This window comes from Apteryx rowi, unplaced genomic scaffold (assembly GCF_003343035.1).
Source record: "Apteryx rowi isolate R43461 unplaced genomic scaffold, aptRow1 scaffold_2, whole genome shotgun sequence".
Lineage (NCBI taxonomy): Eukaryota > Metazoa > Chordata > Aves > Apterygiformes > Apterygidae > Apteryx > Apteryx rowi.
Genome location: NW_020448307.1, coordinates 627,597 through 637,208, shown reverse-complemented (window position 1 = coordinate 637,208; position 9,612 = coordinate 627,597). Strand labels below are relative to the sequence as shown.

The 9,612-nt window shown below is 36.1% G+C and overlaps 1 protein-coding gene across 5 annotated transcripts in view; it reads left to right on the top strand.

The window, feature by feature from the left end:
* TCERG1 (transcription elongation regulator 1) overlaps positions 1-9,067 on the top strand; it is a 37,743-nt gene extending 28,676 nt beyond the window's left edge. For all 5 annotated transcript variants that reach the window (XM_026063306.1, XM_026063307.1, XM_026063305.1 and 2 more), the window contains 6 exons: positions 2,746-2,910; positions 3,821-4,003; positions 5,083-5,262; positions 6,243-6,326; positions 6,591-6,691; positions 7,924-9,067. In XM_026063306.1, the coding sequence (XP_025919091.1) occupies positions 2,746-2,910; positions 3,821-4,003; positions 5,083-5,262; positions 6,243-6,326; positions 6,591-6,691; positions 7,924-8,125 (915 nt within the window). In that variant the 3' untranslated portion in view covers positions 8,126-9,067. The remainder of the gene's footprint in view (positions 1-2,745; positions 2,911-3,820; positions 4,004-5,082; positions 5,263-6,242; positions 6,327-6,590; positions 6,692-7,923) is intronic.
* Positions 9,068-9,612: the final 545 nt, after the last annotated feature.

Below are 9,612 nucleotides of genomic sequence, written 5' to 3'. Positions count from 1 at the left end.
TTTTAAAAGTCTAAAATCTTTATTTAAGGAGGATCGACTTTACAGAAATCTTTAACGTAAGGGTTTTAAAAACATCATGCTTTAATTTTGCTTCATTGAGACATGACTTACTGGATGGCGATGGAGCAGCTGGCTTTTCAGATAGTTGCTTTTATTCATTTGGTTATTTTCAGTGAGTAAATAGAATTCTAATACTTCTCAGATGATGGAGATGAGCAACGTATGTGTTCATTTGATACTGTTGATATCAGGGACCTAACTATGAGCTGATAACTGACAAAGTCACTAATATACTTTCCCAGAACATAGTATTGTTCCATGGCCTCAAGATGAACAGTACCACCAGACAAGCGCAAAAGCCCAACTTTACGTAGACTTACTAAAATGTTCAATTGCAAACACATTGTAACCCACTTTGCTGATTGCTGTCATCTGTCATCTATCCTGTGTCAAGATTTCTTTATAATAGTTCACTCACATAGTATTTTACTTAGTCAGGATAGTTACCATGTTTTTAGGATATATTAAACTTGTAACATCATAGAGCTGTGATCTTAAAAGATTATTCCTTGGCAAGCTGTTTTTGACTTATTTTTTTGAAGTTCTCTCATAATTTTTTATTGAAGAAACTAATTGTAATACTTGTGCTATGTGCAATGTGTTTGAAAGACACTTTCGACTGAAGTCAAACCCATGCTGTAAGAGTATTAAAGGTCTGAAAGTGTTGTTCATTTTTCTGAGGAGAGAATTGGGCTATGTAATGCTAAATGAGTCATTAGTAAAACGGCAGATGGCCAAGATGGTGTGTCTGCACTCCAGAATAAATGTTTGGTAGTGAGGGAGCACGCAGCCCTTGAGAGAAGGAATGGGAACACTGCTGGCAGTTTCTATAGAAATACCTTCCTACATCTTGTTATTCTTTCTGTTGGATTTGGTTTTTAGTTGCAGCTAGTGCTGAAGTACTTCCAGCAGTGTCATGGGTACATATATTTTTTTTAATTCTGTTTTTCCATGAGATATGTTTTAAAAGACATCTTGCATATCTGTATGCATGTATGATTTGTACAGAGTGCTTCTGTTTAAACTTTGAGATACCCTTACTTTATAGACTTCTGTAGTAACATCTGGGAATTGTTTGATTTGTTTTAAACCAAAAATTTATAATGCCGTGGCTTAGAAAGCTTCATATTTTTGATACTGCATGCATGTTTTAAGATGTTTTGAAGCAACATTCTTAATCTTAAAATGAATAAATGGTTTGCTTAGCATTTTGTTTACTTTCTTTAAGAAAAAGTGATAGTACTATAGATATAGAGTGACTTCTCCACTGGTACTAAGCAGTTGTTTTCTAGTCTGTTTACTATCTTAATCTTGCTAAGATAGTAAAGAAAAAGGTCTATAAAGCCTTTTACATTTATGTTTTAAATATTGTGAAGAGCTAAAATTATCAGTGGGTAAGCCTGCAGAATGTTGGTTCTAATCTTCATTTCCTTCTTAATGTGCTGTAACCAAACACATCATTTTTAGAGACTGAGGGTATGACAGTTTGCTGGGAAGCCAGAGTTTGATGGACCTGTCCATCTGTTCACTTCCTTTATGAACCTCTGTGTATTACAGCTGAATTGTTTTTGATTTTTTTTTAATAGATGAGACGAATAGCAAAAATTGAATGTCCAACCCTTCCCAATTAAGTTTTCTTAGTAGCATTCTGCAACAAAGGATCTTGTTTGATGGGTCAGCAGGGTTTGGGATGCTATGAAGGCAGCATGCTTAACCTTGTCTGTGGAGTCCCTAGCCACTCAGCAAGTGAGGCTACCTAGCCCCTTGCTTTTGTGCCTCAGAAAGATGGAGGCTCAAATGCCAAACCAGACTTCTAAGGCATGAAGTGGAAATAAAAAGAAAAAAATATGTAGGATCTGAAGTGCTGACAGGAGCAAGGGAGATCATCTACCCCAGAAAAAGATGTAGCAATGGCACTGTAGTTGCTCTTGCAACTGCTGAATCTGGGAGTTTGGATGAAAATGTCATGATGCTGTTTTATCTCAAGATCAAAAACTAGTATAGTTGATCTTCTGCCAGCCCTTCACAGTGCTGTTATTATGGAGAGTGTTGGCATGCCATTTCCACTTGAAAAAATAGACTAAAAAAATTCACTAAACTTTTTATGTGTATTTACATATCCATCTTATACTTAATTACTGTATGTGGATAATTCTTTTTTGGTTAGAGCCATCTTCTTAAGGCTTGGCTATTTATTGTCAGATCTGAGTATTTACCTCTGTTCATTGCATACTTGGAGGATGAATCCATAAAATTCTTGATCTGGCTAGAGAGCCCTATTTAAAATTGTATAGCTTCTGTTGTATTGRTATGTGAAATGCTATAATGTAGAATCAGTAACTTGTTGCTTTGATATATAAAAGTTCAAAGAAGCTTAAACTGAAGTAAAATAAACTATACTGATGAATCATTCTTTAAAAAAAATAGTTCATCTCAGATTTAGCAGATCTTCCTAATGTATCTGCTTTAGTAAAATTGTCCCAAAGAGGAACTGAATTTTAGACATGCTGACTCTAAATTCAGAGTTCTAGTGATTTTTTTTCTAAGTTGTAATGGTATGTAGTAATAATATACTTCCCTCTGTTGGAGGTAAGTTGACTTCTTTTTTTCCTAAAAGTAAACTGCTGAATATCAAAGCCTTTCTCAAGTTTTGTTGTCTGTCTTTCTGTTGTGTCTGTGAAATAGATCAAAATGGACTTCTTTGAACTACTGGCTAATCACCACCTGGACAGTCAGTCTCGCTGGAGCAAAGTGAAGGACAAAGTAGAGACTGACCCTCGTTACAAAGCAGTGGATAGCTCTTCACAAAGGGAAGACCTTTTCAAACAGTACATTGAAAAAATAGCTAAGGTACATGTGTGACACTTGGAAATATAACCTTGCACCTCCTGCTGTTTACATTTCTGTTAATGTATTAAGTAACTAAATAGAAGATAGATTAGTATGTGTTCCAGTTCTTTGCCAAAGAGAATACTATACCGTAGCTGTTTATAGATATACCCCTGAATGAAAGCTTAAAACTTGCAAGTGCTATCCCTTGTACTACTACTGCTGCAAATGTTTGTGGCACACATGTGCGTGCATGCATACATGTGCCCATACACACACACACACACATATTTGGGGGAATTTATCTAGAAGAGCAAGAAAGGTAGATTCTGCTGTAAAGCTATTAACTATAAAACTTTGGAAGGTACAGACACCACGCTGATTGCTTCCAACCAGAATGGGTGTTGGTTTCTTTGCTGTGATTTTAATTTCAGCTAGGCTTCCTTCAGGAATATAAATGGTTCACATGCAGTTCCTTCTCTGGTTCTTCTGTCTCAAACTAATATTCCTACCCTCCTCTTCCAAGGAATTAATGGTTGAAGTTAAAACTAGACAAATAAATAGTAGGGCACTGCAGAATTATTTAGAGTTTGTCACTGCACACAAGGAACATGCTCCCAAGAATGATTGTTCTGTGATCAGCATTGTGACCAAAATTCCCTTTCCCCAGYGTAAACCCTATAATACTTTTAATACTTTAACACAGCTGTTAAAGCAGGGTGTGTTTTTTTGTTTTTTTTTAATCCATAGATCTCAAACCACTTTATAAAGAAGTGGTTTGACTCAAAGTATTTTATTCCAAAATGCTCTTAGTTTGATTATACAGGATAATATCTTGTTTTAATCCTTTATTTACTAAGTGCATAATGAAAATGTGAAAGATGTTGTCTTAGTGTTTTAATTGAGAAAAGGTTATGTTCTTATATTTCAGAATTTAGATTCCGAAAAAGAAAAGGAGCTAGAAAGACAAGCTCGCATTGAGGCAAGTTTGCGTGAACGAGAAAGGGAAGTTCAGAAAGCTCGTTCTGAACAAACCAAGGAAATTGATAGAGAACGTGAGCAGCACAAACGGGAAGAAGCTATCCAGAATTTCAAAGCGCTTCTATCTGACATGGTAAGACATGGATAGTTCTCTCCTGGTTTATTTGTTCTAGGAGTTTTCAGTGTTATTTTTTTAATTGTTGACTTTATAGGAGCTCTTCAGCATTTGTAGTTAAGTTTATATGGAAGAAATCATATCCCCTTCTCTTTTTTCACCATTGGGAGTTTCACCTTGATTGGAAGAAAATGCTTTGCTTTCACAGGRTCGGTGTTCTGCTATGCTACTATAGAATATCACTAGTGATGGCAGTGGTTTGTTGGTTTGGTTTGGTTTTTTTGACATGCTACTGGAAATTTTTGTATGTCTGTGGAAAATTAGGTAAAGTTGAACATTAGGAATATTTCACCAATTTAAGCTTTTTTCTTCTTCATCATGCTCCAAATGTAGTGTCTTTATCTTATCATTTCTGTGCTGTTCTGTGTTTACTCTGTTGCACTAGTTGGGCTAACCTGCGAGACAGCAGTTCCTGTATGGTGAATGTCCTATTAAGAGGGTTGGATTAGCAAAATAAGGTTTCATTTGCACGTGTACTAGGCCCTTGCCTCCTGGTGTAAAATAAAAAATCCATGCATGTTACAAGTGGTCAGTTCCAGGTGTCAGCATTGAAGTCTTTTCTTTATCTGGGGACAGGATATAAATGGCTTGTCACTCTGATCTGACGGTATAGCTAGTAACAGAATGCAACAGCTCCTTGAAGGATGCTCTTTGGATTAAAACCAAAGCATTTTGAAGCTCCCGGGGGCTCTTTGTAAATAATTATCTCAGAGGCTGCCTTTCCAGGCCACTTATGGTTAACATAGCATGTTATGCATAGGGGAGGAGGGTGCTGGATTTTTTTTTTTTTTTTTTTTTTTTTTTGAGAGTGAGAGAGCGAATACTGAGTCAGGTCAGTGGGATATCTCTGTCTGCATTTGAACAGATGCAAAGTAATTCTGTGTGCCATTGCTTGTTTAGTATTTGTAGGAAAGCTGCCATAGTCTCTTAGCTTTATTTTTTTTTTTCCAAATTAACAAAAAAATTAAGAAGTGCATAAGAATTATTGGTGAACCACAGAAGAAATTATTTTTAAAAATCATTATCTTTTGTCTCAGGTGCGTTCTTCAGATGTGTCATGGTCTGATACCAGAAGAACTCTCCGCAAAGATCATCGATGGGAATCTGGCTCCCTGCTAGAAAGAGAAGAAAAAGAGAAGCTTTTTAATGAACACATTGAAGCACTTACCAAAAAGAAGAGGGAGCACTTTAGGCAACTTCTGGATGAAACATCAGCGGTAAGAGCTGTATATACTCGAACTTCAAATCCTGTTTTGTCAGCCCATTGTGATTTATCTTTTTCTGGATTTCTGTCACTTAAGCTGAATAATCTTTTCCCTGGGCCCCTTCACTTGCTTCAACACCGTCTTTTCTTCATAGCAGAATTTGTGCAGTTTGTTTCCTTACCTGTTTATCTTGAGTTTTATTTGTTTGGCATTTAGTTTATTCATATTTGAACTTCTAATCAGTGATTTTTTTTTAATCTCCTGTAGGATGTTATGTTTCTTCAGCATTGAGTTATTTGATATTTTTTACTAATGACATCTTGCTCTTTTAAATATCCCATATGTTTGTCTTAATGAATATCTGTAAATAATCTTACTAAGTCTTTCTGTCTTGATATTCTCCTACTTCATCTTGTGCTACTGAATATGAACTTCTATTCTGTATAAATGCTATGCAAAAACTATCACCCCTTCTGTATTGTGGAGTTTTAGTGAGTCTTGCTCTTTTTTTAATCATGTTCCAACTTCTCTCAGCTTTCTTCAACACTGAAGTTTTAAACTAATTTTTAATGCATTAGTTACAAGTGCCTAGAATGTCAGGCAGGTTTTTAGTGTAACAGAATAAAATGACAGGCATGTAACTTTGCAGCAAGTTTTTGTAGGTAATTTTGAATTTATGTATACATAAATACATACCAGGAAAAAAAGATGTTGGAATGTAAATGATATTTGTGAGCATTTTGGTTTAAAAATGCTATCTCAAATAAAAAAGCCAATATAAAAATCACAATATAAAAAGGGAAATTTTACAATCATCTAATTAAAATTATTAAAATAGTAGTAGAAATGATTAAAACCCAACACTTCAAAGTTGTTGCTGTATTTTTAACTTGTTTCAGTGTGAAGTTTCAGATGTAGTGACATTTACATTCCTATTCTTAGAATCTAATGATTTTCTTGTAATTATAACCAATTTTGCTTCTTTTTGAAAGATAACTTTAACATCAACATGGAAAGAAGTGAAAAAAATCATTAAAGAAGATCCAAGGTGCATTAAATTTTCTTCCAGTGACAGGGTAAGAGCTTTGTATCACTGTTGCTAACTTTTAGCCTTGTGCAGTATACAGAGAAAGAAAGTTAGTGGTTTCTGAAGTGGTCTCTGCTTTAGGCAAACAGAAATATTGTTTAATTAAGTCTTTTTTAATTAAAAATGCAAAAATAAGGAAAAATATAATTTACATGTAATTTATTGCTTATGTTCAGTATGCTCAGTTGCATGACGTACTTAATCTGTAGGCTTTTCAGGTATTCAGGATTTTAAGCTTGTCTTTTTCTTTCAGAAAAAACAAAGGGAGTTTGAGGAGTACATTAGAGACAAATATATTACTGCCAAAGCTGACTTCCGGACGCTATTGAAAGAGACCAAATTTATAACATACAGGTGYGTAGCATAATGTTAATGAAGACTAATTTTTTTATTGCGTTTTTCCATATAAATGGCAACAAACTTTTCCTGTCTTAACATAATTTGGTGTCTGCATTACACTTTTATTAACCTCTCGTAACATGTCAAAAAAAATTTGCAGCAGGTAGACGTCTCTATTTGCTTTATTTTGACATTTCTGCTGATGATTAACAAATACTGAAGATCAAACTAACACAAATGTCAGATTCTGGTTGGTTTCAGAGTAGTATTCAGCATATTCTGAACTGTCAGGCATTAAACTCATCTTGCAGCAAGCCTGGACCAGCTTTCATGTTTGTGTCGGTCCTTGGTTTAGACTTAAGAGGGATTGATACTGAGGTGAGGCCTCTGTTTCAGGAGTCTGGAGTAGACAGCAAAGAAATATTGGCTATGTTGAAATTTATAATAAAAATAAAAATAATTTCTTAGGTTTCTGTGGGAGAATTTCATTAAAAGAATGTCTTACATGCTGGCAGATTTACAAAAGCAGTTAACTCACAAAGCAGTTAACTCACTCAGTTTTGGGGGATGTTAAGGCTGCTACAGAATCTTGGGGATCAAAACAAATTTCCTATTAGAAACAGAGATCACATATAAAGGAAACAATTAAGCTGTTCACATCCTAATGAACTACATGCTTCCATTTGCAGTCAGTGCTGCACTGTATTGGAGATCTGGTTTCAGGTGCCACTGCTGTCAGTAAGCTCAATTAAAATGCCCTGAGTTGATGTGATGGACACAGCTTATCAATCAAGCTGGACGGTAGCTGAGACTTAAATATACAAATGCTAATAGTTTACCACATTTGGATGCTTGATATAACTCTATTTCCCCACCCTTAGATTTTAGCATTTGTATAGTTCATATAGTGCTGTACAAGGCCATTTCACCCAGAGATGTGAGTCTTCCATGATGATTAATTAATATAGCACTACTAGTGGCCACAAACATTATTTCCTGTGCCTAGACAGTGTTTTTGATGCGACTAGTTCTGACCTAAAGTGGCATCTTTCTAGCTAAGGAGGTACGCAAGGCACTGCACCCTTCCTTTGCTTTGTTTTCCCATTGATCCTACCTGCAGTTTCTTATGGCAAGGGCAGCTTCTGTAAGTGCATACCAGCCGCCACTGGGAAGAGGATGGATTCCCAGTGCGTTCTGTGTATTTTCCTGGATGACTGTCAGATGGTAATTTTTATACTTGCTTTCAGATCCAAAAAGTTGATCCAGGAGTCAGATCAGCATCTGAAAGATGTAGAGAAGATTTTACAGAATGACAAGCGGTATCTGGTACTCGACTGCGTACCAGAAGAGAGACGCAAACTGATTGTGTCCTACGTAGATGACCTGGACCGTCGAGGTCCGCCTCCACCTCCCACAGCTTCAGAGCCTACAAGACGAACAACAAAATAATTATGAAATACTCTTAAGCCAAGGGTATCTGTTAATTCAAAAAAGCTTGCATGAGCCATCTGTCAGGTTTATACATATACATTACCGTGAATATATTGCAAAACCATCTGAGGAGCAGAGGAAGAAACAGCATTTGTGAACATAAAATGGTCTCTGTAAAAAGAGAACATCAAAGATATTTATGATTTTCTTTGTGGGGCATGACTGACAAAAAATCCCGATGCGTGGGCTGTGTCTAGTAGCTTCAGATCTCAGAGCAATGGAATATCTGTATATGAGGTGTGGGTGTCTGATGTTTGGAGGCATTCTCACCAGTGTTACATATGCAAGTCTTAAGGATGATTGCGCTTGTGGTTTGAACTTAGACTACAGATGTACCACAAACTTCCTAATGGTTAGCCAGGGTCACCTGTCTGAGGAGATGAAATGCTGTCTCATAGCTTAAATTATTGATGACTGAAGACCATGTTCTGGAAACACAAGTCCTGATTCTCTGCTTGCTTTCAGCTTTGTAAATGGAACTAAATCCATTAAAGTCAGAGTTACAGCTATGTGAGAGGAGAATTAGGACTACAGAGACCAAATTAAATTTGTTCACAGATCTGCTTTGTTCCCTACCCTATTCCATGAATTAGAAATGAAATCAGGTTGCTCTGCCCAAGTGAAGATTTGTCTAATAATTTTTACTCGAAGTTGGAAACACTTGGTAAATATCAGTGGTTACCAGAACAGAACAGGACGGTTGTATAAACACATTTTTATTTACAAGAAAGTGATCTTTACATACTTCTGGATTAGACTGTGGATTTCCCTTCTGGGCAATTCTTGTAAACTATACTCCTGTTTTGAATGTTAAACTTGTGTTTCTAAAGTTTAATTTTGAAATGTTGGGATTGTTCAGTTTATGTATTTGAACTACAATAAACCAACCCTTTTTATATATGGATTGTACAGGCCTAATGCTAGTTTTTGTTAGCTGTGAATTTAAGAGTAAAGCAAACAAAACCTAAGCCATATTGCCTAAATTTTTGGCTGTGTCTGGCAAAACAGTGCTCGTGATACTGTGTAACATCAAATTAAATTTCATCAACAACATTCAGATCAATGTATGTGCAGCTGGGTGCCAAACATTTATTTGCAAATCGCATTTCACAATTTTTCTAGTTTAATTATTCAGTCTTTTTGTTAAATGAGATTTTAGGAAAGGTGGCATCAGTATATTTCCTTCTATTTGTTTCTTCAGTATTTGACATAGCTCTCTTCCTTTTGTCCCTTTGCTGGCAAGGGTTGAGGGGTGGGGAAGGATTGATTCCTCCACGAGAAAAATATTTTGGGGGGGCCAGCCATGGGGAGTTGCCAAGTAGTCCTGAGAACCAGGACAGACTTGGGAGGGCTCTGTACCACTGATATCTAAACCATGATGGTTCTAGTAAGATCATGTACCCTGCTGAATTTAGGCAAAGCATTCTCACTGAGCTCTGCCCGCT